We start from the raw sequence: 26,763 nt of genomic DNA, 5'->3' as shown, positions 1-26,763 counted from the left end.
TTTTATCGAAGCACAGTGTAGTTTTTAAGACAATATCGGTATTTTTGTGTAATTTTTAGATTTTTCATAGCAATAGTGTGACCAGACCGCTAGAAATCTCTGCAATTTGCCATTCACCCGGACTAAGCCACAATGCACTGATTGGACAACTTCTTTGTAAAATTAAAATTAAAACACAACTAAAATTCAATTTATACAGAAATTGAAGCTGGATTCTGGGGTGTACCACCTGCATAATCCATGCACCCCAAGCAGAAAACGTGCTAGAAAGGCAATTCTCGAGGTGAAAGCAGCAGAAACATCATCGAACAGCAAACCACCTCAAAAGGGGGAGGCGCCTTTCTGCTGCTTCTGCTTCTGCTGCTGCTGCTCCACTTGGCTCCACATATCAATGCAAAACAATGGAAATCAATTGAGGAGAGGCACATTAATCACAGGCAGCAGTGCGGTGTGGAGGGGTGTGCATGCGAATCGTATACAGGAGAACAAATGTGAAATTCCAGACCCCGGCCAACTGGCGAAGTGTATTGCGAGCGAGCTAGCGAGCGCCGTGTGTGTGTAAATGCGTGCTACGGTCGGTCTTATGCTGTCTCATGGTAGCGTGGAGCCAGTTATGTCACGACCCGACTACGAACAGAATGCCCTGCACCACAGCTCCCTCCTGGTGCTGCTCCGAGGTGTGGGACCCTCGCGGGCACGCATCCTCCAGCGGGCCTTTGAGAAAGTGCGACGTGTCAACAGCATCAAAGTGAATGGTAAGTGCTTGAGGGCTCCTCCCCTTAGAAATGTATATAAATGCTTGCTCTCTTAAAGATTCCAGTGGAAACACACGCACGATTTGGGTGCGTTTCATCCATGATCATCCCGTGGAGCATAATGATTGGGGCGACTTTCAGACACATCGCCGCCTGCTGGGCCTCGTCACCATTGGCAAGTTTGACAACCAGACGGAGTTGAATGAGCTCTGCCGCCAGCACGAGTCCCTGAAGGTGCGCTATAGCAGCACTCTCTACGAATCCCGTGCCATTTTCTTTGGACCCGACGATCCTAATGTCCTGGAGACCATTGGCGAAGACAAGACCACGGCTTCACGTCTCTTGCAGGATGATTATACGACGCCCTCCAACTTCAAATCTCAGGCGTTCTTCTATCGCGAGCAGGATTCATGTTCGGATCTGGAGTCGCGCATTGGGGACTTTGTGAGCGCTCTATTTTGGGTGCTGGAGTCACGGCGGCTGGAGCGTTCACGGGAGAAGGCAGACAAGGTGAGCCTGTTGCTGGCCCCCTTCGAGAAGCGTGACTTTGTGGGCCTGGACATGGAGTCGCGGAACAATCGGAAACGTTGCGTTGGGCGCGTGATGAAGAATCTGGCTGACTTGTCGCTGCAAGCGGGCCTCGTCGATGATGCACTGAGTCTCTATCATAATGCCAACGAGACGTTGAGATCTGTAGGCGATTCCCTGTGGGTGGGGGCCACCGAGGAGGGTCTGTGTGCGGCATCAGCCATGCTGTTGTATCCGCAAATGCGAGAGATTGAGACGCTGCATAGGAACTCGTCGCTGCAGGAGGCGGGTAAGTGAGAAATCAACTCCAAAAGGTCAGAAATATAATCCTTTTTATGGGTTTTGCAGGCACCTCCCCGCTGAGGCACACGCCAGAGAAATGGCGAGCCAGCGATGCCACCAAAAAGGTGACAGCACCCGACTCCACGACGACCGCTGCCGCCAATGCCAATGGGGAAGTAGCAGTTCAGCAGCAACAGAAGCTCACCTCGAACTCATCTTCCTGCTCATCGGTATCTTCCCTGGCGACGACGGCCAACAATTCCTCGGCCTCGGACACGCCAACCACTTCATCCACGACCACCTCTTCCACATCCACAATATCGGCAGCGCCGCTGGGCAACCAGCGCAACGGGGAGCTGCCCGGTAACATACTCAAGGCCGAGGAGATCACCAGCTACTATCGCAAGGCGATCATCAACTACAGCAAATACCGGCATGCGGCCACCATTGAAACGGAGGCGGCGCTCAAGGCCTCGCGCATCTGCATCGAACAGAATCGTCCGTTGGATGTGGCCATGTTCCTGCAGAACATTCTGTACGTCAATCTGAGCATGAGCGAGCCAGAGCGCGTCAAGCGATTCGAGATCATTACGGATCTGTATCAGCAGATCGGATACCAGCGGAAGGCGGCCTTCTTTCAGCGTCTGGCGGCATTGAAGCATGTCCAGCAGGGCAGCCAGGCGCCGGACTGGAATCAAAGCTATCGCCTGATGTTGGGCAGCTTTACAGGATATCGGCTGTGTCTGGATCCGCTGGAAGTGTTGGAGAATGCTGCCGGCTGGCCGGCACTGCAGATTGATTTGGTTCAGAGTCTCATCACGGCTGCCCGGCGACTGGGACACTCGGCCCTGGCCACGCGGCATATGACGTTCCTACTGCAGACCCAATGGGACAACATGTCACCCACAGAACAAAGCGAAATGGCTGTACAACTGCAAGTGGGTCCAATAAATATACCTATTACTTAAGGGAAATCTAATGAAATTCCGTTTTAGAATCTGAGCGCCCAGTGCGAGGGCTCGCCTGTGCCGCTGGTGCTGGAGAATGGCACTGTGATACCACCCGCCAATCTCACAGATTTGCCCTACTGCCTGGACTTCCAGGTCAAGGATTTGCCGCCCCATTTACGGCCGCAGCGGATCAAGGTGGCCAAGGCAGACAGCGGGCCGTTTCTGTTCACGCCCATACACTTTAATTCCGTGGATAGAAGGGACAAGAAGAAGGATAAGAATAAAATAGGTAAGCCAGAGCATTATAGATGTAGAATCGATCTCTTACAATCCTATTCTTTGGTTCCAGCTTTTTTTTGGGTTCAAAACGATCTGAGCGAGGTCTGTGTGCGCTTGCGGAATCCCCTGCCATTCGAGCTGACGGTCACCGATATGCGACTGCTGACGAATGGCGTGGTGTTCGAGTCCCTGCCCCAGACCATTGTCCTGCAGCCGCATGTGCCCACCTATGTGCCGTTGCATGGCACGCCCATCGAGACGGGGCAACTGGATCTCCAGGGTTACAGTACGCACACGCTGGGCGTCAAGTCCAACTGTCGACTGAAGCATATGCGCGGCCGTAGCTTTCCGCCCAACTATCTGGTGGAGGTGATACCAGCCCTGCCGCGGATATCCGTCAAGACCTCGCTGCCACAGACGGCCACATTTAGTAATTTGAATAGTGCGGATATTGTCGTCACCTCGGCCAGCCTCACGCTGTACAACGGAGAGTTCTCCAGCTGCACCATAACCATTACCAATGAGAGCGCCACCCTGCCGCTGGAACATCTGGAGGTGAACATTAATTCCAATGTAGAGCAGGAGCTGCAAAAGAAGATCTTTCGGATAGATGAAGAGGCATTGCTGGTGAGTTTCAAGTGGGAAAGAGAGGTCCCTGATGATTGATTCTTAATTCCCTTTTGCTTGCAGGCCAAGCTGCCCGTTCCGCCGCAGGGTTCCATTGAATTTGTGGTGGAAGTGTATGCCGAGGCGGATTTCGTTTGCCCCCAGCCACCTCCGTCTTCGGTGCATTCGAGTGCTCCTGCGGCTGGTGATTATTGCTCCTCACTGATGTCCGTCTCAGGTCATGCCAGCCTGCCCTCGAGAGTTGGCTCACCGCAGCATCGTCGGCAGGAGCCGCAAACATCCAGCTTCCGTTCGACCATGTCCGGGGGGCAGCCTTCACTGGCGGCACTGAGCCTGCAGCCAGGACCCTCCAGCCTTGGCTCGCAGTATTCGCAGCACGTTGAGGCGCAGATCCGCTTGAAATACTCAGGAGGGGAGGCTCTGACGGCGGGATACTGCCGCCAGTGTGCAGTGTCCTTTAATTTAGAGCTACTGCCCAGTGCACAGATCACCAGCTGGGATGTCCTGCCAGCCGAAATGTAAGTGGGAGGAACGATCAAAAGAGCTTTCATAATTTTCCTGTTGCCTTTTTAGAGCTTCACAGTTCTACCTGGTGCTGGATATATCCAATCTAACCGCTCAAGAGATGTCGCTCAATTACACAGACAACAAGAATATACTCATCGAGGCCAAAGAAAGCTGCCGTGTGCCCATACCGGTGGATCGTTGCTCCCTGGAGCAAGTGTGTGCGGCACGGGCAGCCGAAGTTGCGGAGAATCTAGAGAGAGGTTTGATATATTGTGCTATATCCCTTGTGTGAGATTAAAACCCAATTAAATTCCTTTGCAGAACTCTGTTTTCGAACGCAACTGCTGTCGTTTAACGATGCTCTGAGCAAACTCTGCTCGGAGCATATAGCCGAGCGGGTGAAAATCAATTGGCTGCTGACTGGCACCGATATTGCGGGCATTGCCTCCTTGCGGGGCATAGTCTTGTCGCAGTCCATGGTGGATCTCACTGCTGTCTCGCCCTTGCAGTGGTGTAAGTTATACTGGAGTCTACATTTCTTTTTGAAATCTCTGACTTTTCTTATTTTCTTATAGCTATTAGCTTTCAGGACACGCCCGTGCAGCCGCACAGCGAGCTTGTGTGTACGGTAGGGCAGCGGGTGCTGCTTAGCATTCAGTTGACCAATGATTCGCTGCAGCCGCTCAAGAACCTGGTGTTGAGCATCAAGTTCTATCAGGACTATTTAAATGGAATGGAGAATTACAGTCTGGAGACACGCGTGGCCTTCTCAGGGCCGAATAGGTCAGTACCAAAACATAAATATATATCAATTTGTAATTGATTGAGTTCCCTTTTTAGAATTGCAATCCCCATTCTGGAGAAGCAGGAGCAGACGCAGCACACTTGCTCTGTGATATTCTTTACGCCTGGACGTTTTAAGGCCAGCATTGACTGCTCCACCAATCCGCAACAACAGCAACAACAGTCAGCACGTTCCTGTCCGAGCGCCACAAATATTGTCGGAGGTCAATTAGATATGTTCTCGTCCAGCTATGATGAGCAGCAGGCGCATGTTTGGAAGTTTATACCGCCCATAGAGGTGACCGTTGTTGAGCAGTGAGGCGGCGAAAGAGTTGGAAAGGAAACAACACTTGTTAATGTCTCTAGTTTAATTTCGTTACTACATATATGTATTTATGTGCGTGAGTCTCTTGTGTGTGTGTGTATATGTAATGTCTGCCCCAAAATATAGTTTGACCCCCGCTCTGTTATACCCCTAGGCTTGTGGTAATATCAAAAGCAATTGTTCGTAAAGAGAAACAAAACTATAAACCGAGTAATAAATACGCATAAATTGTATATAATTAAGCTCAAAACATAAACAAAAAACGTATACATATATACCATAACTAAATGCTTGATAGAGAAAAATGGCCATAATATAAATCGTATAGTCCATATATATATATATATATCAAGAGTTATGCAGCTTTAGGCTTGCAATGTGGTGTATTTATATAGATAGCAAATGTTTCGCGCACGAAAAAAACCACTCAAGCATTATACATTTTGATAAAAAATTCGTATTTACAAATATTTTTATACAAAAAGCAAAAGCAAATGCAAAACTACTGCAAAAATCAATTGACGCGGGGGCAATACACATGGATTTATATAGAAAGAACTAAACATTAAGGATTGTTGCTACCCTTTTCGAAGGATCTAAGATAATTATGCCAATGAAATGTGTGAATAATTGTAGTGTAAAGTAAATGCAATAAAACTGTATTTGACAAAACGTACGACAAAAAACAAACACAAATATGTGATCCCTTATCCCAGTCGACGAATATCGTCCATGGTGAAGCCACGACGATGCAGCAGAATGCAGTAGAGCACGTACATATAGTAGCCGCCGGGTATAATGGTCAGTGCTCCAATAATGGACAAAGCCCATACACGGTCACTACGCTCTCGATTGATATCCGCCATCCATAGATTGGTGGCAAAGCAAATACATATCTGAGAACAAAAGAAGACAGGGTTACAGAGGAAGGGGGCTATGAGTCACCGGACAGGCCCTCAAGGAGGCCCCTGGGCGAAAATTTAACGCACTGTGCCGCCTATGAACAGGATGAGGATGATGAGTATCGTTTTCCATGGCGTCGGCTCAATCAACTCCGGTTCCATCCACTGCTCGTTCACAAATCCATCCGTTTCGGTCTGTCCATCGATCACCTTGATGTAGTCGCCAGACGGTGAGGCGGAGCCCCCAACGTTGAGACGTCGACGGGAGTCCGTTTTGGTGGGCAGCATATTTGGATTTTTGTGAACTGGTTGATCTTGATCTCCCGATCGATCACAATTTTAGCGGCGACGTTCACGCTGCCTTATCAGTCTTGTTGCCAACAGATGGCGCCCAGACTGCCAACCTGTTGGGAATGGCCAAACAGCTGTTCGTTGTAGCGAGTTGGCAGCACTCAAAATACAGCCCGCGTTTCGATTGAGACCAAAAAAATGAAACTTATTTGTTGATTTGTACGAAATATATTTGTGCATGCCCAGTAGCATCTGAAAGGGAAATTCGTAATGTCTTAATTCGAGAACATCAATCTACAGATGGTATCGAAGCTATCAATAGAGTCCCAATGATCTCTCCCTTTACGGCCCGTCTGTAATAAAAGCAAACATTTTTTTATAATAATACTGTAATTTCAACTGTCATTTCGACTGGACAAAACAAATATTCAGAATGTTAAACCATGATAGATCAGTCATAGATATCAGATGTCCCTATCAAAAGTATCATCACCATGAGGTATCATAATTTATGTAGTATTTAAATATATGCACTTACAAATCACATGGAGTCAGACTGTTCTCAGGATGCTTCCAACCACGGTCTTCTGTAAAAGAAATAGGTATTTGGATAAGTACAAATTGCTCATGATAGGGAAATCGAGAGCCAAAGAGTGGTACAATCAGTTCTACTATCAAAGATAAATCAGTCATAGACATCAGATGTCCCTATCATAGTTTATCATCAGAAAAAGAATAGAGTGAATTGTGTACACAAGGCAATACTTACAAGGCAGATATAATCCTTCTATTCTTAGGATGTGTCCATTGAAAATCACATTTTTCACCTGTAAAAGAAATAAGTATTCGGATTAGCATTATTTATAAAAGGAATATGCCTTAAATAGATTGAGTAATCAGTTCTTATATCAAGATAAATCAGTCATAGACATCAGATGTCCCTATCAAAGCTATCATCCGGAAAAGAGTAGAGTAAATTTTAAATTTAGGGCAATACTTACAAGTCAGATTTAGCCGCTTAGTCTATGGATGTGTCCATGGAGAAGAGAACCATCCTCTGTAAAGAAATGAATTTCGATTAGAATCTTTCATAAAAGGGATATTGAAAGATAAAGAGTGGAACAATCAGTTCTACTATCATGATAAATCAATCATAGACATCAGATGTCCCTATCAAAGGTATCATCACAAAAAGTTATCAATATATATTTATTAAAATGTAATTGCTTACAAAGCATATGACGGTTCTGCGGATGTGTCCAGCCACGGTTCTCTGTAAAAAAAGAAATATATGGATAAGTGAGAATTATCTCATGACAGGGGTACATGTGTAGAGAAATAATGGTGCAATCAGTTCTACTATCATGATAAATCAATCATGGACATCAGATGTCCCTATCAAAGGTATCATCAGAGAGAGAGTGGAGTAAATTGTGTAAATAGGGCAATACTTACAGGGAAGATACGATGTGTCCATTGAAAATCACACTTTCCTCTGTAAAATAAATATTTATTGGGATTAGAATTTGTTTATAAAAAGCAGCATGGACTAAATGGATTGAGTAATCAGTTCTACTATCAAGATAAATCAGTCATGGACATCAGATGTCCCTATCATAGTTTATCATCACATCAAAACGTGATGTGGTGCAGTCCTTAAAAATGTTCACTTACAAATGGAATCGCAGGTACTGCAGCAGTATTTCCTTCAATCGTTGGATTGTAATGGTTGACACATCTGCAAAACAGAATTAATGTTTGATTAGTTGTGGTTAAACAGAATTGTCCGCATGGCACAGTAATTTTTGTATTCCCAACTAACATCATGGACGTCAGATATCTCAATCTAAAGGTGTCTTCAAGGAATGCTCTTCTTTACATAAAACTTACCTTTTCTTTCTTTCACCAAGGTTTTAAACCATGCTTAAAATGAAACATTTCATTTTTGAAATTCATATCTTTTTTCGCCGAGTGCCGACACGTGGTGTGCAGTGTGACCGCTCGATAACAATACATTGAATAAACTTAGCCTACTTAACCCCCGCTTTTTAAACAGGTTATCAACTTGAATTTAACTTCGTATAATAAAGCCTTATGTAAATTTTTGTTGTATATCCATCCTTTCTCTTTACTTAAAAAAATGATGGCCTTGATATCCTTCACCTGCGCTAAAATTTTACAAAATTCATAATTTTCGTGGAGTATATTTAATATCCACTGGTCTACAATGGGTTAAGTGGTCTCTCTCCATAATCGGAAATCATATTCCTCGATTCTGTTATTCGATTTAAAAGGAGTGTTAGGATCCTTAGACATTTAATTTTTTCTGTAAATTTCCTACACAACCTGGACCGTGTTTCAGTCACTATAGTTGAAACACTAGCCATACAATCAAGTCAATGCCAATATCGATTTAAAAACATCGAGTCCGTTGTTGGGAATCGAAGTTTAATTAGCCTCGAAACTAAATTTGAATTACAATCAATTGGCTATACTTGGAATATTATTAGGTTCTTCTTCAGACCCGCTTAGATATTTTATCTATTTTCAGAACCATACCGATTTCGAAGGAATGTTTCCAACATTATGCATTTCTATATGCTCCACGGTGTCCGAGAGGATTTACAGAAGAGAGAGATAGAGCCTCTCAAAATATTGGCAATCAATCAAGTTGAATGATACGAATAGATCTCAAAAACGAAATCAGTTCCTTGAAAATTGATACTTTTTTAAGCCTTAGCGGCCGCTACACAGATTTCATAGATCTACAGTTAAAAATGTTGCTTTTATTATATAAATAGATAATGCGAATTGGACACTCTGCACTTGATATACAACGTTAAAAACATTCAGTTATTGCGTCCTAATCAGCCAACAAATTACATTGCTTATTACTTATTATTACATGGCAGTCGATGAGACATTGCATGTGACTAATCAAAACCAACAGAACTAAAACGTAATCGTATTGCTTTCATTGATGATCAACAGCAGGTGGGTCCTCCGTCGTTGACTGGCTGACTTCTAAGGCCTCTTCTTCTAGTTGCTGCTGCTGTTGCTGCTCCTGTTGCTGTTGCTGGAGTTTTAGGCGTTTCTTGGCCTGTATGTCGGCAAGAGTTTGTTCGATGGAGCGCATGTCCTTCTTGTTCTTACTGGGCACAAAGCCATAGCTTTGGTTTGTTTCTGTTTTGCCTGCCGCCTGCAGGCCCGCCGATTCCCCTATCAGATGGGCATACTTTGCTTTGTAATTGGTCATGGGCTTCACCTCGCCCGCTGTATTGTCGGGGTCTGTGGAGCAGCCCGCCTCTGCTGCTGCTGCTGCTGTGGAAGCCCTTTTGTTGCTTTGCTCTTGAGCCAGGCGCTCTTTTCTTTGTTCTGCGTATTCTTTGGCTATCTCCTTGTTCCAGCCATCGCCATTGCGACGCGCCGTCACCTCATCCTCGCCGGGGGCATGCTCCTTCTTGTACACCACCGAATGGCGATCGACATCCTCCTGGCCGAAGCTCATCGCTATGAAGCCACCGTTCTCCGCAATTTCGTGAATGACAGATCGGTGCACTTTATCCAGGGGCTGGAACTCGATGCACACCCGATCGTCCTTGGCAAAACGGGCCATTCGCTCGTCCACATACTTGCGGAATCTCGACAGCTCCTCCTTCTGTTTATTTTGCATGCGCTCCATCAGCTCCCGCTGCTTCTTGATAAGCGTCTTCTGCTGCTCACTTGCCGATGGAGGGGCATCCATGGCGTTCAGTATTGAGTCGAGGAGATCCATTTTGCCCCTATTTGTGTTGTGTGTTCTTCGAGGGGGCTACTGCCTGACGCCGCAAACAAAAACAGAGAAATTTGTGTTGATTGAGCATGCTCTCCTCGTCTGAATATTACTTCACTACTTACCACTCTCCGGCGACTATTAAGAGCTTATCAAACTGTTCGATTAAAGCTAGTTTAGTTGTTTTATTGGTGTAAAAATATTTATAAATTGTATTGGCAACCGGTGCTTGTGCACCAAATAATTTACGGAGCTGCCAACACGTTGGGTATTATGAAATTTTGTATTTTTATTAAACAACAGCTGATTACAGAATATAATTATTTCAAGATGTCTTACAACCGACTTTAAATTAATAGTCTCTCATGCCTTGGTTAAATATGAATTTATTTTATTTTTCATGACAGTTTAAATGCGATTTATGCACTTGTTAGGATTTTTTAGTGTAAATAACTAAAATTGGGTTAGGTTGGCAGCTCTCTCTCACAGCTGGCGCGGGCCGTGTGTTTGAATTTTCAGAATAAATCCAGATAAATACGCTTATAGAGCATTGGGGACGTGCTGTCATGGATGCGAAGCATGCCACACTTGTCCACTGGTTCCGCAAAGGTCTCCGCGTCCACGATAATCCCGCCTTGACGCAAATATTTTCGGCGGCCAACGCTGCGCCTGAGAAATTCCATGTGCGACCCATTTTCATACTGGATCCTGGTATTCTCGATTGGATGCAGGTGGGCGCCAACCGCTGGCGTTTCCTTCAACAGACTCTCCACGACCTGGACCAGCAGCTAAGGAAGCTCAACTCGCGTTTGTTTGTAGTGCGGGGCAAGCCCGTGGATGTTTTTCCCCGTGTCTTTAAAAGCTGGCGAGTTGAACTGCTGACCTTTGAGACAGACATAGAGCCCTACGCCCTACAACGCGATGCAGCTGTCCAGAAGTTGGCCAAGGCCGAGGGCATCAAGGTGGACACTCACTGTTCCCATACGATCTACAATCCAGAGCTGGTCATTGCAAAGAATATGGGCAAGGCTCCGATAACATATCAAAAGTTTTTGAGTGTGGTGGACCAGCTAAAGGTTCCCAAGGTTCTGGAGCTGCCGGAGCAATTGGCAAAGAAAGCTCTGCCACCCAAGGATGAAGTGGAGCAGCAGGACGACAATGCCTACGATTGTCCTACTTTAGAGCAGTTGGTGAAGAGGCCAGAGGATCTGGGACCCAATAAATTTCCTGGCGGTAAGAAAACCATTATATTTCACGAAGAGTAACGCAATTTTGATAAACATTATCCAGGTGAAACCGAGGGTCTAAGGCGCATGAAAGAATCGCTGAGGGATGAGCTTTGGGTGGCTCGCTTCGAGAAGCCGAACACGGCTCCCAACTCTTTGGAGCCCAGCACCACAGTGCTCAGTCCGTATCTGAAGTTCGGGTGCCTCAGTGCGCGGCTCTTCCATCAGCAGTTGAAGGCGATTCTCAAGAGGCAGTCCAAGCACTCTCAGCCGCCCGTCTCCCTCATCGGACAGCTCCTGTGGCGTGAGTTCTACTACACGGTGGCTGCCGCCGAGCCCAACTTCGACCGAATGCTCGGGAATGTGTACTGCCTGCAAATACCCTGGCAGGAGCAGGCCGACCATCTGGAGGCCTGGACCCATGGACGCACGGGCTACCCGTTCATCGATGCCATTATGCGGCAGTTGCGACAGGAGGGCTGGATACACCACCTGGCCCGACACGCAGTGGCCTGCTTCCTGACGCGCGGCGATCTCTGGATCAGTTGGGAGGAAGGGCAGCGTGTGTTCGAGCAGCTGCTGTTGGATCAGGACTGGGCCCTCAATGCCGGCAACTGGATGTGGCTCTCGGCATCGGCCTTCTTTCACCAATATTTCCGGGTCTACAGTCCCGTTGCATTTGGCAAGAAAACCGATCCCCAGGGCCACTACATACGCAAGTATGTGCCAGAGCTGGCCAAGTATCCGAATGGCTGCATCTACGAACCCTGGAAAGCCACGCTGGCCGACCAGCGGGAATACGGCTGCGTTCTGGGCGTTGACTATCCGCATCGCATCGTTAAGCACGAGCTGGTGCACAAGGAGAACATCAAGCGGATGAGTGCTGCCTACAAAGTGAATCGGGAAGTGCGCACCGGCAAGGAGGAGGACTCGCCTGAGGCCACAGGCAAGCGGAAGGTGGCAAAGACCATAGGAAATGCCGCCAAACGCAAACGATGATGACCATCTAACAACTGTTATGCTACCCCAATTAGGGGTACATAATGTTTTGTATTATTCTATACGAATCTATAATGTGATTGCAGAATCTCTGTGAATGGAATTGAACTATGACTAGAAATTGTATATATTGAAGCTGCATATGAATGAATTCATTTAAATGTTTATTTATTCAGCTAAGTTTTATTAATTTAGGTGCAGTGGATGCTTGGGAAATCGACAAAAGCATCCCGAGTGGTCAGCTATCACCATGTTCCAGCCCAAGGGAATGTCTGTTCTGTTAAGTTACGATGTAAACGAATACTTTTTCAAAGATTGCTTTGGTTTTGTGACTTGCATTTTGTTGGTTTCAGATTTGTGTAAATTTTCAAAACAACTTGGCCTTGAAATCGACTTTCCGCACGATTTTTGTGGGAACTGGTTTGTAGTTTCCACAGAATCTCAGTCTAAACCTAATTTTCGGCAAGTCAAGACCCTTTCCGATTCCAATTTTTGTTTGTAAAAAAACGAGTAAATTTTATATCTCATTTTTTTTGTGTCCCTGTAAAGTTGGAAACGGTCGAAAATAGTTACGCTTGAAATGATTCGTAATTTTCCCGATTTGAGATGCAAGATGCTCATTAACCGGGCCGTCATAAACCGCTTGAACTCGCAATGTGGCATGGCCACTGGCCTGATGTGCCGCAAGAAGCCGCAGGTGCTGTCAGACGGTGTCGCCGTCGCTGCCATCAAAATGCAGAATCTTGGCAAGGTTCGTCTGGATTCCCGACGCAGCTTCGTCACATCGCAGATGCTGCTTGAGAAGGAGCACCCTTTTGTCCCCAAAAAGCCAGAGACCAAGGGACAGTCATCGTCTGAGACCACTGCTGATGCCGAGGGGACACAGGCTCCCACAGCTAGCGATGGTGATGGTCCTTCTGATTCTACCACCAAATTCTCCGTGTCCCGCTTGGCCACTAGCTTCCTGAGCCGCAACCAGTCGGGCCACGCTCTCAACATTCACGATCTTGGCACGGCTAACATGGAGTTCCAACGCAGCTTCGTGACGTCGCAGATGCTGCTTGAGAAGGAGCACCCTTTTGTCCCAAAAAAGCCGGAGACGAAGGGACAGTCATCGCCTGAGGCCACTGCTGATGCCGAGGGGACACAGGCTCCTACAGCTAGCGATGATGATGGCCCTTCTGATTCAACCACCAAATTCAGCTCTGTGTTGGATGTGGAGGCCAATCTATTGAAATTGAGGAACAAGATACTCGTGCACCGTGCCACCATGTCCCGCTTGGCCACTGGCCTCCTGAGCCACAAGCAGTCGGACCAAGCTCTCCCAGCTGACCTGCAGCTCCGTCGCAGCTTTCTGACATCGCAGACGCTGCTCGAGAAGGAGCACCCCTTTGTCCCAAAAAATCCGGTGACCACGGAGGACGCCAAGGGAAAGTCATCGCCTGAGGCCACTGCTGATGCCGAGGGGACACAGGCTCCCACAGCTAGCGATGATGATGGCCCTTCTGATTCAACCACCAAATTCAGCTCTGTGTTGGATGTGGAGGCCAATCTATTGAAATTGAGGAACAAGATACTCGTGCACCGTGCCACCATGTCCCGCTTGGCCACTGGCCTCCTGAGCCACAAGCAGTCGGACCAAGGTCTCCCAGCTGACCTGCAGCTCCGTCGCAGCTTTCTGACATCGCAGACGCTGCTCGAGAAGGAGCACCCCTTTGTCCCAAAAAATCCGGTGACCACGGAGGACGCCAAGGGAAAGTCATCGCCTGAGGCCACTGGTGATGCCGAGGGGACACAGGCTCCCACAGCTAGCGATGGTGAAGGTCCTTCTGATTCAACTGTCAACAGCAGCTCTGTGCTGGATTTGGACGGCAATCGAGTTCAGCCTATTGAGATCGATGGTTGGAATCAGGACGGTGAGAGCGATCCCACTGTCCAGAACAGCACTCACATCGAAATCGGCGACGACGACGAATACAATGACGAGATGGGACTCAAGGTACCGGAGACCCGTGAAGCCAAGTTCTCATATAAGGGGATAACCGTAAAGCTGCCAGAGTCCGCTTCCCAGGACATTGGCACCTATCGCTTCCGCCGCGATGCCGAGGATCTGGAGACCCTCGCCGATGACATGCGCATCATTAAATTTGACAAAAAGTAGGGATTCATAGATTCCCTGCTACACGAGTTCTTGGATCCAACCGCTTGATCCACACGCCCACACTTGTTCAATACTTAGCCAACAATATTTCTCCCTTAACAAAGTCACGCATCAAACAATGCAATTGCCGGCCGGCACTATCACTACAATAATAAAGAATCAGTTAATCAGCGTAATTTGAGGGCATTTTATTATCAAAACTTCTTTAGGTATACAAAGATATATTAGATATATGTATCTAATTTAGAAGCATGTACTTGCAGTGCAATTATCTACCATGTTCGGGACAGCAGCTATCATCCCAATTTGCTTATAAGATTATGTCGGGTTCTCATTCGAAATTGGATCTATTTCCATTGCAAAACAGCGAGATGCTCCGTGAGGCAACTGTGTGGGCAGACTCCAATAATATACATACATATGTATACTATAACTATGCAATAAAATACTACTCTTACAGCATTGCCGAACCATTCTTCAAATACAATCATTTTCTGCGACGCAATTATCATATCGCTCTTTCTCTTTCTAGCCCACGCACATTGTCGGAGAGGAACAAGCTCAACGCTCTCTTCATCTTGTCGCTTTTGATCCTCTCTGAGCGTGTCGTCTCTCTCCCTAAGCGCTCTCTCACTGACACCTACACCGCAATGGGACGTGAATGAGCATACAAAGCAGTTGGTCAGCCAGTGAACAAACGGTTAATAGTAGAGAAGGCAACGGAAGATAATGCGAACAATCTTGTAGTGAATGCGTGGACAGCAAAACAAAATACAATGAGAATAATGCTAGGATCCGACAAGTACGTGGAATAGTCTCGATTTGTAGAAGAACGATGATCCACCAGAACAATGTAAACGCTGACATTCGGCTGCTAAAGGGCGCTCTGCGTCTGCCGCTTCATTTCAATCATTCCTGGAGGAGACTTCAGCTTATTAAACGACATCATACCCTTCAGCAACCTGACGACGCCCATGGGCGTCGGGGTACAGGGTATGCATTCAGGTCAGCAGCTGCTGGCCACCAAGAATCTGGATCTGTATACCAACAAAAGGTGTACATACAGGGCCCCCCCTGCTTCAGACAACGGTAAGAAGAGGTGGAGGAGTTGAAGATGCAAGATACCAACCCCAGCGGAAGAATACTTCCATTAATTAATTAATAGACAGACCCTAAAACAATCCCTATTTACCCATAATGTAGGCGGATTGGTGGAACATCCGATGGCGCCACGAGAGCCACACCGCTGTCTGCTGAGGTTTGTAGATTTTCCTGCAGATTATCAAATATGCAAATATATTGGCAAATAGAAATGTATTATTGTTTAAGGGAAAGCCACAAGGAAAATCACAAAGGAGTTCCCACAATTTGGAGTTCAAAACGTGCTCTTCCTTCCTTTCGTACGCCAATGCCAGACACTTATTAATGAAATCGGATACGAGTCCACGTGTACAGGACCCAATGCAAAACTGCAAAATTGTTTGTCGCTTGGACCCGATGATTATCTGCCCGACTGTGACACGGACATGGACATGGCCACGGGCGGACTGACAGCTGGCGCCTGCCTGGTCATGTTTAAATGAAAACCGAACTAGAGTCCAATTTCTGCACTGCCCCTGCGGCTGGACGAGTGTCTGCCCGCTCCACGGTGCACGGTGCACGGCCCACTCGGCGCACTTTATACATGTATATCACAAAAGATCGTTTTGTGGTCACATTGGCAACCGGAGCTGGAGCCGGGGTCGGGGCCGGGGCCAAACACTTCACATAAATTGCATTAAAACGCGTAGGATGGTGCTCCACTGTCCTCACTGCGTGGGTTTGGGGCAGCGCCAAACAAACTAACAATGGAAGAGCGGACACACGGACATACGGACATAAACATGCTGCAAAATGTTTGCCGGCTCTAAAACCAAAATTGAATTTGCGGTTGCACGCCCCAGGGCGTGGTGGTGTGGATTGTGGGCCCGCGTGCAGGTGGGGCAATGCAAATAACTGTAAATGAAGCTAAAATGCGGTCAGAAAATGGCAAGGCAATAAAAATAATGGGCAAGTGCTTACTGGAGCCTGCAGCCAACAGTGCGTATGTACATATATTGGCGCCGGAGGGGGAACCAGAAACAAAAGTCGGTCAGATTGATAATGAACAGCGGACGGGGGAGAATTACCTACAACAACTACCCTTTTCCACACAGAACACAAATTGATATGATAGGATTATGCATTCGATGATTGTACACATCATTTCGTGGGAATATGCCCATTCCTTTGACGTGAATATAAATTCCGACAGGGATGTGAGAGTGGGTTGCTATATTCAAAAACAAAACATAAAATCCAAATTCGAGGGAGAATAGAATGCTTTTCAAAGTGACATTTTGTTGAGATTTATTTGGAAATAAATATTTATTTAGTTGAGCCTGGATAGGCCTCGGGTCTAGGTCGGATCATGATGCAATTATACAAGGTGGTCTCGTCGGCAAAAGTTAGTCCCTTAACGTATGCTAGCAATAAGTGCGAGTGAAGGGCACATATGTAGTATAGTGAGTGTGAGTGAGACGGTATATGTTGATGTTGATTAACCCTTAACAGGCCCGTGGGTTTTAAAATTTTAAAATAAAATGATTTTACTGATATACTAATATTTAAATTTTATGCAGCCATTAATAATTTTTCTTCAACATTTTTAGTTATATTAAAATGTTCTTTTACATAATATATAAAGAGTACTTCTAATTCTGTGGTATTTTTTTTATATGCTTTTTATAATTTTGTTGTTGTCGGGACATAAGGGTTAAGAATATATCAAAAAATTCGTCCGTGAACAACCTTCATCATCAACAAGCAAGCCTGCACTGACGATAAGGGACAACACGAAGGAACTTCGGCTCCCGACGAGACCACCTTGTATAATTGCATCATGGGTCGGATCTTTCGACTAGAGGTGCTCCTGAAATATATTCATGAAGGGAAAGACTATCCACCAACTAGCAGACGGTGCCGGTCCATCCTTTGTACTGGGAACCTTATGGCTATTAAGTATCTTCGAGTTGCAGAACAGCAACATTAATTTGTCGGGCTTGTACAGGTGTGTACGGGTATTCAATAGGTAGGTAAAATGCAATCAAACCCATGTTCCTCCAGGAACTCATTGCTTCTGTTTTTTTGTATGAAACATCCTCTTGCTGGACGGAATGGCCATTTTAAAGTTTGGCAGATCCTTTGACACATCCTCTGGTCCTGCAAGATGATAGTCGAGGCGGCACAGATGCCACTATTTTCATGGATTCCTTTATCACTGGAAATGATGGCAGTAATGTCGTCTAGGCTGCCATCTCATAGAGTCGAAGGACACGAAGGAGTTGTCCGAGGACCTGGCCAACTTTAAATGATCGGAGTAGTGATCGTTTTTTGTATCTATCCGGATAGAGATTACCTATTGAATGTTGCTCCAAGGCTGTGTTGAATTTCATCAAAATTTACAAGATATATTTGTATCAATAAATTTGTATATTTTTTAGAGGTGAAAGAAGAGAATGGGAGGTATTCCTCGTACCGTATGGTATTATCCGCAAAACCTAAAGACCTATAGGTGCAAATACCTTCCTAGATACTTCCCAATACTGTTTCCATCCTGTTTTTGTGTTCCGGATACCTTTGGATGGCACTTCCTAAGATGGAAATCGAAATCCTCACACACTCCGATATAGTGTGTCTATATCCGGGAGAATGAGCAAAGTACGGGGGGAGAGGAGAAAGAGAGCCAGAAGCATAGACAGACAGATACAAGGAGTATACATATCAAAGTCATCAACAGCAATATCCTACGCCGCACAGGACAGGACAGCGAACATGGACAGGGAAACACGGACACGGACACGGACATGGCTCTCGGCGGCAGTTTGCGCCTGGAAATGATGTGGTTAGCTGTGGCTCCTGCGGTGTGCTGTACTGATGCTTCAGTTGTTATTACAGTTGTAGTTGTTGCTCTGTGGTGTTCCCGATGACGACTGACTGACTGTCTGTCTGTCTATCCGTCCGACTGGGGGGAAAACTTTTTTCGGTCCAGGGCGAATGAACGGTAACTGAAAACGCTTGAAAAGCCGCCCGCCAGGAGTAGGTCAGCCAACAGACTAAGGGCCTCCGGGCTTAAATGAAACGTAGTTGGAAAAACTCAAGGCCTTTTTTCACACACAGAAATCAGAGATTAACATCACGCAGCCTATAGGATATTCTGTTTTTGGTTTGTGGTATTTTAAAACAGTCTTTGAGGAGGCATTCCCAAAGGCTCTTACAATACGATTCTTAAAGGAAAGTGAAGGGTGAAAGCAGAGAGTGAAAGTTTGGTGTGAGGCTTTCAAATGGACTATGAATGAAGGCACTACCATGTTTTATGCTCAAATTATATACTTATTTTTGAATTGCAAACGAAAAATCAATAGGATGCAATCACAGAAATCAGCATCAGAGCCCTCCCGCTTCTGTGGGTGGATGAGGCCCATCAACATCATCATTATCATTATCATCATGGGTTGGCCGGAATTTCCGTTGGGCGGGAGTTGGCCAAGGGCCATTACAGTCCGGTCCAGGACCCGTTCCGGGTCCGTGTCCGTGTCCGGGAAGCTGACCAACTTTTAATACCCGCAGCGGGCATGTTGCGCATGTGTAATCCCATTAAAATCCAATAAGTTAAATTATTTCCATTATTATTATGTGAACGCACTCTGTCGCCGTCCGTCCATCAGTTCATCCTGTCCGGACCGGACTGGACCGAACCGAACCGGACTGGATTGCTGTCCATGTGGGCGTTTATCTCTCAACGGGTTCGGCACTGCTGTGGCTTTTGTTGTCCCACCTCCGCCTCCGACTGCAGTTCAATGTCCGGCCCAGTATTGGCGGCACTTTTGACCAATATCTGCAACACTTGAAGCCCCGTCCGAGTGTGGTTACGCCCATCAGTTGGCACTGTCCTCGCCTCCATTGTTGGCCATTAAATTGCATTACGTTCGTGCAATCATTATGATTGCCGTTTGCCAGTTGCCGTTTCCCCTTGTTGTTCTCACTCATTGTTCCCTGTAATTTGGGTATATTTTTTAATTACTTGGAAGCTTCCTGTGCGTTGTCTGATGAAGCTGCACATGGCGGTCAGGGGGAGGGGGAGGGGGACAGAGCGGTAGAGTGTTACTCAGTATTTTCCTTTAATGAGCGAGGATGTCATAGGAGATCTCTTGAAAGGTCCGAGAGTTTTAAGGAAGTTAAAAAGTTTAAAGAGGAGCATTTCCATCGTCCTTTTAAGGGGAAAAATTGACCTAAATCAGTTCCTGTAGGTGTGTTTTAATCTTAACTAAAGTCTTCATAGATTTCAGACCTGGATATCTACAAATTCAGACCATATAAAAGATGTCAGATGGAACATATTCTTGTCATGCTAAACGATTGTTGAAGACTTCTCTTTATATTGAAGGGAAATGCTGTTATTTTTTGTCTAGTATTTATTAAAAAACATACATCTATAAACAAAAGAGATATGATATTCCCATCTATTATTTATTTTATTCGCATTCAATTAAAAACCAACAAATTTCATTACGTCAATTTCGCTTCCAATTAACTTGAAACGCACGTTGCCCAAAAATAAATTCAATTATATTGTAAAAAGATGAGCAAAAGTTCTTAAATTGTGGGAGAAAAAACTACGGATATACGAGTGTATCATGCATACAAAAAAATACAGAAAGAGACAGTGCTATGTGAACGAGAGAGAGAGAGAGAGAGAGAGCTAATGGCAATGACAATGCGCCGCAATTACGGAAAAATAGTTGGAAAACTGTGCGAACGGCAACGGAAAAAACAGGAACATAACCAACCGAGAATAACGGTAAAACTATAGTAAATATTTTTCACAACACAACAAAAAAAAAAAAAAAAGAAAAAGAAAGAAAGCAGAGGAAAAGCATAAAGGCACAAATCTAAATGTATGTGTGTCTGGCATCGTTAATATTTTCCCTGCCAACTGTCAGGACAACGACCAACGAAAAAAAACCCAGAAAATTCCACAACAACACCAACAAGAAGAGAAAAAACTTCAACAACAAGATAGAAGGCCAGGTGGATGATCCAAAGCTTTGGATACCCTGGCAGATGCATCTTTCTTTGAAAAGATACAGCCAGAAAAAAGGGGCATTAAAACTAAGCTACTATCGACGCGTAATCCCCTCTTTATGGTTTCCACACGAAACAACCTTCAACAACACGCATACGCCGTGTATGCGAGGCACTGGGAAACTGGCTCCCGGGGAGTGGGGACAGGAAGTGGCCTGGGGCAATGGGAGCAACAGCCATTTTTTGGTTCATGAACATGCGGCAAAAATTAGTAGCGAAGCGAGCAAAACACAAAACACACGACAGGCAGCGGAAATTGTGCGAATGCTGAATGGGGAAAAATCGACGCCAGAAAAAATACACAAGAAATGGGTAATAGGAAAGAGTAGGAAAGAGCACCCCGGGGGAATCGACTAATAAGTATCTTTTATAGGAGAATTTAATAATAATATAAAACACTTTAACTGGTTGTAAAATATCCCTCTGTTTTTGTGTGCACCTTTGATGGCACATCTGTGTTTTTTTTCCGCCATCAGTTACAACCGGATATACCCCTTCGACCCAGTCGATAAGGAGCACAGACAGCCAAAGCAGCCGCAGATACAACAAATACAACAACAAGGGCGATACCAGCAGCAGCAAATATTGAAAAACAACAACTGCCAAAAACTTGTCTACCAAAATTGCCCAACAACAACAATGGCCAAAAGCAACAACAAGAAAGCAAAGTTAAACAGCAACGTGGGGCAGGGCTTTCGATACCCTTACAGGTCCAATGGCTCCCCATGTTTTACGAATGGGAGACGATATGGATTCGATCCAAGCCAAAATCCAATTGAAAATCTGTCCAAACCCTGAAGCCAAAGAAACTCTCCATAACGAGTGTCTTTTTTCAATACCTATGCCCGATAGTATCGGTTATACCTTCATTTCTGCGTGACATATATCTGTGCAAAATCGTAATACCCTATCGGGCTGTGCACCAGAATAAAGTGGAGCACAGGCGCAGTCAAAAATGGCCAAATGTTTTGTATGTTTTACAAGAAAATGACTTGGTTGTTGTTATTCCTGTTGTTCCAGTTGCTAATGTTGTTGCTGCTTTAGTTGTTGCTGTTGCTGTTGCGGTTGCAGTTGCCGCTGTGGGGCCACAGGATTGCATAAACATTGGCAGGATCCACTTTTGCACAAAACAACAGCAAAATAGCTGCCAGACAGCATTTCAATTTCTGGCCAACTTTAATGATGTGGCAAGCAAAACTTTAAATAATTTTCCACAAGCAAGCAGCAAATAAAGAAAAGGAAACTTCAAAGGACTGAGATACTTTTTATTACACTACCAAAAAATGTAATCAATCTTATGATAGCTATAAGAATTAGTTGGATTAAATGTGGATTAATTAGAGGTATGGAAGTAGGATTATAATATGGTTTTTCCAAACTTATACCTTCTCAAACAGCCCAAATACGAGATTATATGGCCTACTTATACGTCAACTAGCTCCGAAAGAAAACAACAGATTTTTGAATATGAGTTACTTTTATTTAATTTGGTCTTTTCGAATTTATTCAGACTAATTTTTAAACCCAATGCCAACCAAGTGGCCGCCATTATGGGACACAATAAAAAGTGCCCTTTTTGCTGCGTTTTCCAGCACTTTTTCGAACATCTCGGGCGATATCGCGATGATTTCGTCACGAATATACATATGTACATAATTCTCACATATAATTCCTATTCTTCTTTTCTACCTACGCATATTATGTATGATATACGTACTCCCAATTCCTTTCCTGTACTCAAGCCCAAAAGGCTCAAAGAAATCAATGCAAATCGTTAAGGAAAGGACTCATTCCCTGCTGTCTTCCCTTATTTTGTTATTTGCTAAATTTTCCCAGCCATTTTTGGCAGCCGCAAGAAAATGTTCGACCTTTACCGCCTGATTATGAGTCCAAGTTTTCTGTTTGGCTTATTGCTAAAGTTTCTGGCTCTGGCGGCCTCGTTGGCTGGGGTTTTGCATTGGTTTTGGTTTTGCGTTGGCTTTGGTTTCTGGCCTTTTGATTTTATTATTTTTCCATTTGCAGCAGATTGGCTTAGGCCCAGTTCAGAGGACCCGGGAGAGTGCTCCCCGCACTCCACGCCCTGGATCTGCCCTCCTGCTTAACTGCAATCCCCGTGGGCAATTTGGTTGCCATTTTTGTTGTTGTCCCTTTTACCTTTTCCTGCCCTTTTTTTCTGTTTTGTTCTGTTTCAGGATACATTTGGCTACCACCAAAAATATACGAGTATTTGATGGAAAAGTTATTTGAGAAGCGAAACATTTTTCGCATTTTTAAAACATTTAAAGAAAGAAAATGAAAGGAATTTCTTTAAAAAAAATACAGATATTCAGATGAATAAAATTAGTAAAGCGTAACATTTTTTCTTAGTTTTTGTCTGTAATAAGAGAATAAATTTCTGTAAATAATCAAAGAGATATTTAATAGTTTTTCATGGAATTATGAATTGTTCTGAATAATTTACGCGCATATCAAATTTCTCACAAAATAAAACCATATAGAAACGGAAAATTCTTTCGAAAGGGATACAAAAAACCGCACGGCAAATCCCCGAATATAATCCATTATTTTTACAGATGCTCGCCATTTTTGATGGCCAAAAACACTGTCATGGGCTTAACAATATCACTTTCAGCATTTCCACAATTGTGTAAATATTGTATACATTTTTTTCTGTTGATCCATTTGCTTAGGGGACGCTGCACACTTTCGGTAGATTTTTAATTACTATATGGTTCCATTTGGCCAAAATGCCAAATGCACAATTCAAACAAATTTCAATTGCAAGTTGGCCGGCGGCACACAGAAGGTTGAAGTAGAGAAAGCCCCAAAAATAATACGGGGACGAGCACGCAAAATGTTAAGCTGCTTGTAAGCCGCAATGCAAATGCGGCTTTAATCAATTAAAAAATTTTCCACATGCAAAAAGTTTCCATCTGTGTGTGAAAAACACACACACAAATAGTGAGAAAGAGAAAGAGAGCGAGAGGCCAGAGGCACACGGGGCGAATGAGAAACTTTTGTGGCCTGTCTCTGGCTCTGCCTCAGCCTAAGGCCCTGCCTTGGCTGTCATGGTAGCAAGGCTTTAGCCAAAAATTTCGACTTGTTCTGCCCTGTAATCTAAGCAAAAAAGTATATGCATATTGCATTTATTTAGACATGTACGTAAATCTTTTCCAAGGTAAAATGCAAATATTGCGTATCTTTTGCTCTCGTACCAAAAGATTGATTGCATCTGAAAATATATCTGACAAAGGGGTATCCTATATCCCAAATAGCCCCTTGAATATCGGCTATAGCTCTCTTACTCGTATTTTATTGTTTCTGTTGCCCTTTTACGGGTATCGTGCTGTTGTTGTTTCTGTTTCTGTTCTGCGGTCTGTTGGCCTGACTTGACTTTTGGTTTTTGTCTGAGCCTCGGTGAAGCCTTCTCTGGCTTTTGTTTGACCTTGCCTAATGTTGCTCATCATCTCATTGTTGCTGTTGTTGCTCTTCTTGTTCCGGACTGTACTGAGTCTTATTTATGCGACATTGTTGCTGTTGTTGCAAAGATAATAAGATAAATGTTCTCGAAGGACCGGCCGACATCGTCGTTGCTTATGCGAGAAGGACATTTGCACAAATGTTTTGTGATAATAAATATTACTCTATGCCCCATCAGTGGGACCGCACTCTCTTTCTGGATGGGTTCTGGGCTTCTGGCTTCTGGGCTCTGGGACCGCCGTGGAGGCGTGGAGGGGGCAAAAGATAGTATTTTAAAAATGTTGCATTTGCAGATTATTTTTGGATCATGTCGGTGGCCTGCAACGCTGTGGTGTCGCTGTTTTATTTCTCTTTTTTGGTAATTGAAATTTATTTGAAATTTAATTCATTATTTGCGCATGCTGATGGTGTTTAAATAATTGAAATTTTGGAATATTTAGGAGGCAAAACTTGACCGATTTAGATCGGGCTTAATAAAAGATCCCAAGGCTTATTGTGGGGTGGTTTTGTACTCACAAAACTATGAATTCGGGCAGCAGGAGATGGCCCATAAAATTCAGAGGGTTCCAGCTATTTTTCTTAAAGCCTTTTCCATGAGCCTTTTCCTTGAATATCATTACGCCCTGGTTGTATAGCATATGTCCTGAGGAAACAGGATATAAAGTGTCATATTCTGTCTTCTTGCTATTTACCATTTTCCATATTTATATTTCTCTCTCTCTCTCCGTTTTTATTCAATTTTACTTACATTTATTCGTGTGTACACACACACACACACTCTCGTCTTCCGCCTAATCAAACTAAACTTTCAACTTATCATTTTGTAGTTTTCCCCCAACTGCAACTATCTTTTCAGCTTCTCCTTTTCCCTTTTTTTTTTTTGTTGAGAAGAAAATCAAATTAGGTAAACATTTTTGTGACCAAGAGGAAAAGCTCTAGAGAGAGAGGGAGAGGGAGAGCTGAAGTGGAGGACTAGTTTTCTAATGAATTTATAAAAACATTTTCGGGAACATTTCGTGGTGGCCATAAAAGCGAAAAACGAATTTGCATAATTGACATGTGCAGCGGCTGGACTGGACCGCATCCTCGAATTATTTTTTACATGGGCTACCATATATGTATATATATATATACTCCCATTCTGGTTAGATGTATTCAATTTGCGGAGAGCTAATTTTAGTGGCAAAATGAAAAACTATTCAACTATTTTGCATGCATAAAACAGTTTTCCCCACCATCAAACTTGTGGCTTAAACATAGTTCAACTTATTAAGCTCTTATTAAACTTTGAGTTTAGAGTTTTTTTTGTTATAATAATATGTGTAGACGGGCCTAAACTGAGGCTGTTTTGGTGGAGAAAAATGTGCGTGGATCCCTTAAATTTCCTTCCAGCTTTTTGTTGAATTTTTGAGGCAAGTTCCATCATTATTTAGAATTTATTGAAGTGTAATTCCATACCCGAAGAAATGGCATAATAACACAACTTTAGTTTCCCCTTTTTTTGCTATAAAAAAAAGACTCTGAAACTAGATAGCTTCGGCACAAAAGTATCTTTACATTTCTAAAGCTGCTCCGAGCAGCATCATTATTTTTAAAATAATATCCAACAGTGCCTTTGTCTTTTATGGAGAATAGTACTTTATAAATTTAACTCGAAACTTTTACTTTAAACAAAGAGTTTTGTGTTTGAGTTATCTTCTGTGGGAGGGGGGGACGGCAACCCAGCCTTTTTCCCTTTCATTTGAGGGCAGGCAAATGTTGTTTTAGTCAGCCACCAACACACACACACACACACACACACACACACACACAAATTGATTAACAAAATGAAGTGGAAAGAAAAGGCTCGTAAACAGGCTAACGGGAGGCATAAAGTGTGGAGGATGGGCGTCCCATAAAACCAATTGGTCATCCCCAGGAACCCCGCCCCGCCGACTGCCAATGGAGTGCCAAAAATATACCCAAAAGACGGCCAATGAAAAATGTATGCCTCCACGTGATGCGTCGCCAGGCGGTCGCAAAAAACAAAGAAAGAAAACACAGTGAGAGGGGAAATAAATGGGCAAAAGGGAAAATGAAAAACCGTAATCATTTAAATGAAATGCACAACGAAAAGAACCAGGGGTTCTGGAGGGACAGCCGAAGGAAACGAACCTCTGATTATCTGCGGAGCCGCGGAAAGCCACTGATGAGGAAGTGGTCCTGTGGCTGTGGCAGCATCAGTTTCCCTCAAACAATGAAATCAAGCGAGTGAAAAATTACAATTGTCACAGCAACAAATCGGTTTTTCATTGCTCTCCGCCGCGCGCGACTTTTCACGGAGCATTCAAGTTGATATGGAAATAATTGCATGGAAATTCTCACCCCAACCGGACACCACACAGATCTCTCTGTCCAGCTGTCCAACTGTCCAGCTGTCCATCTCCCTCCTTTTGAGAATCATTAATCTTTGGACGGGATCTCCTTCCTGCTGGCCTGGACTCCCTCCCAGTTTAATGACTTAATTTTCAATTCCATTGCAGGCTGCAGTCCAGGCGGAAAGGGACTATCGATGCTATATACTAGAGCCGATAAATATAGTAAATATGGTGGGAATTTATAGAGAAAAAAACCTAAATAAAACAAGCAATAATAGCCCTTATTGTGGGCTAAGTTTCGGTATAACTCCTGCTGGAATACACCCCTCGTTCCCCTTCTGAGTCCTTGGAACAAAAATGCAAATTGGCTTCTCTCA

At 44.4% G+C, this 26,763-nt stretch overlaps 5 protein-coding genes, 2 long non-coding RNA genes and 6 other non-coding genes across 13 annotated transcripts; 4 read left to right on the top strand and 9 right to left on the bottom strand.

Annotated features, from left to right (window-relative positions):
- The first annotated feature begins 103 nt into the window (after positions 1–103).
- LOC108163218 (protein brunelleschi) lies at positions 104–5,425 on the top strand. The gene is made up of 10 exons (XM_017298372.2): positions 104–755; positions 814–1,572; positions 1,632–2,503; positions 2,561–2,804; positions 2,865–3,421; positions 3,485–3,939; positions 3,995–4,188; positions 4,250–4,441; positions 4,504–4,711; positions 4,769–5,425. The coding sequence occupies exons 1-10, from the start codon at positions 563–565 to the stop codon at positions 5,028–5,030; spliced, it is 3,936 nt and encodes a 1,311-aa protein (XP_017153861.1). The 5' UTR covers positions 104–562; the 3' UTR covers positions 5,031–5,425.
- Positions 5,426–5,666: 241 nt separating this feature from the next.
- Positions 5,667–7,056, bottom strand: LOC108163219 (transmembrane protein 230). The gene is made up of 4 exons (XM_017298373.2): positions 6,999–7,056; positions 6,768–6,816; positions 6,026–6,582; positions 5,667–5,932 (listed from the first exon to the last, which is right to left on the bottom strand). Exons 3-4 carry the CDS (start codon positions 6,224–6,226, stop codon positions 5,744–5,746), a joined length of 390 nt encoding a protein of 129 aa, XP_017153862.1. The 5' UTR covers positions 6,227–6,582; positions 6,768–6,816; positions 6,999–7,056; the 3' UTR covers positions 5,667–5,743.
- LOC117189207 lies at positions 6,654–6,725 on the bottom strand. Its single transcript, XR_004473263.1, has one exon. It is a non-coding gene; the product is annotated as a small nucleolar RNA Me28S-Cm2645 (small nucleolar RNA).
- Positions 6,889–6,963, bottom strand: LOC117189201. Its single transcript, XR_004473257.1, has one exon. It is a non-coding gene; the product is annotated as a small nucleolar RNA Me28S-Cm2645 (small nucleolar RNA).
- Positions 7,057–7,122: 66 nt separating the features above from the next.
- On the bottom strand, positions 7,123–7,195 carry LOC117189206. The gene has a single exon (XR_004473262.1). It is a non-coding gene; the product is annotated as a small nucleolar RNA Me28S-Cm2645 (small nucleolar RNA).
- A 33-nt stretch (positions 7,196–7,228) lies between these two features.
- Positions 7,229–7,497, bottom strand: LOC108163220. The gene is made up of 2 exons (XR_001775643.1): positions 7,461–7,497; positions 7,229–7,286 (listed from the first exon to the last, which is right to left on the bottom strand). It is a non-coding gene; the product is annotated as an uncharacterized LOC108163220 (long non-coding RNA).
- Positions 7,352–7,424, bottom strand: LOC117189202. The gene has a single exon (XR_004473258.1). It is a non-coding gene; the product is annotated as a small nucleolar RNA Me28S-Cm2645 (small nucleolar RNA).
- A 79-nt stretch (positions 7,498–7,576) lies between the features above and the next one.
- Positions 7,577–7,649, bottom strand: LOC117189205. Its single transcript, XR_004473261.1, has one exon. It is a non-coding gene; the product is annotated as a small nucleolar RNA Me28S-Cm2645 (small nucleolar RNA).
- A 143-nt stretch (positions 7,650–7,792) lies between these two features.
- Positions 7,793–7,866, bottom strand: LOC117189203. The gene has a single exon (XR_004473259.1). It is a non-coding gene; the product is annotated as a small nucleolar RNA Me28S-Cm2645 (small nucleolar RNA).
- A 1,129-nt stretch (positions 7,867–8,995) lies between these two features.
- LOC108163503 (sperm-associated antigen 7) lies at positions 8,996–10,333 on the bottom strand. Its single transcript, XM_017298828.2, has 2 exons — positions 10,127–10,333; positions 8,996–10,047 (listed from the first exon to the last, which is right to left on the bottom strand). The coding sequence occupies exon 2, from the start codon at positions 10,002–10,004 to the stop codon at positions 9,204–9,206; it is 801 nt and encodes a 266-aa protein (XP_017154317.1). The 5' UTR covers positions 10,005–10,047; positions 10,127–10,333; the 3' UTR covers positions 8,996–9,203.
- Positions 10,334–10,471: 138 nt separating this feature from the next.
- On the top strand, positions 10,472–12,397 carry LOC108163502 (cryptochrome-2). The gene is made up of 2 exons (XM_017298827.2): positions 10,472–11,234; positions 11,292–12,397. Exons 1-2 carry the CDS (start codon positions 10,568–10,570, stop codon positions 12,224–12,226), a joined length of 1,602 nt encoding a protein of 533 aa, XP_017154316.1. The 5' UTR covers positions 10,472–10,567; the 3' UTR covers positions 12,227–12,397.
- Positions 12,398–12,665: 268 nt separating this feature from the next.
- On the top strand, positions 12,666–14,563 carry LOC108161289. The gene has a single exon (XM_033393232.1). The coding sequence runs from the start codon at positions 12,807–12,809 to the stop codon at positions 14,385–14,387; it is 1,581 nt and encodes a 526-aa protein (XP_033249123.1). The 5' UTR covers positions 12,666–12,806; the 3' UTR covers positions 14,388–14,563.
- A 2,070-nt stretch (positions 14,564–16,633) lies between these two features.
- Positions 16,634–17,899, top strand: LOC117189011. Its single transcript, XR_004473068.1, has 3 exons — positions 16,634–16,828; positions 17,382–17,496; positions 17,597–17,899. It is a non-coding gene; the product is annotated as an uncharacterized LOC117189011 (long non-coding RNA).
- The last annotated feature ends 8,864 nt before the right edge of the window (positions 17,900–26,763 follow it).

Source organism: Drosophila miranda, chromosome 4 (assembly GCF_003369915.1).
Source record: "Drosophila miranda strain MSH22 chromosome 4, D.miranda_PacBio2.1, whole genome shotgun sequence".
Lineage (NCBI taxonomy): Eukaryota > Metazoa > Arthropoda > Insecta > Diptera > Drosophilidae > Drosophila > Drosophila miranda.
This window is presented reverse-complemented; position numbering and strand designations above follow the sequence as displayed.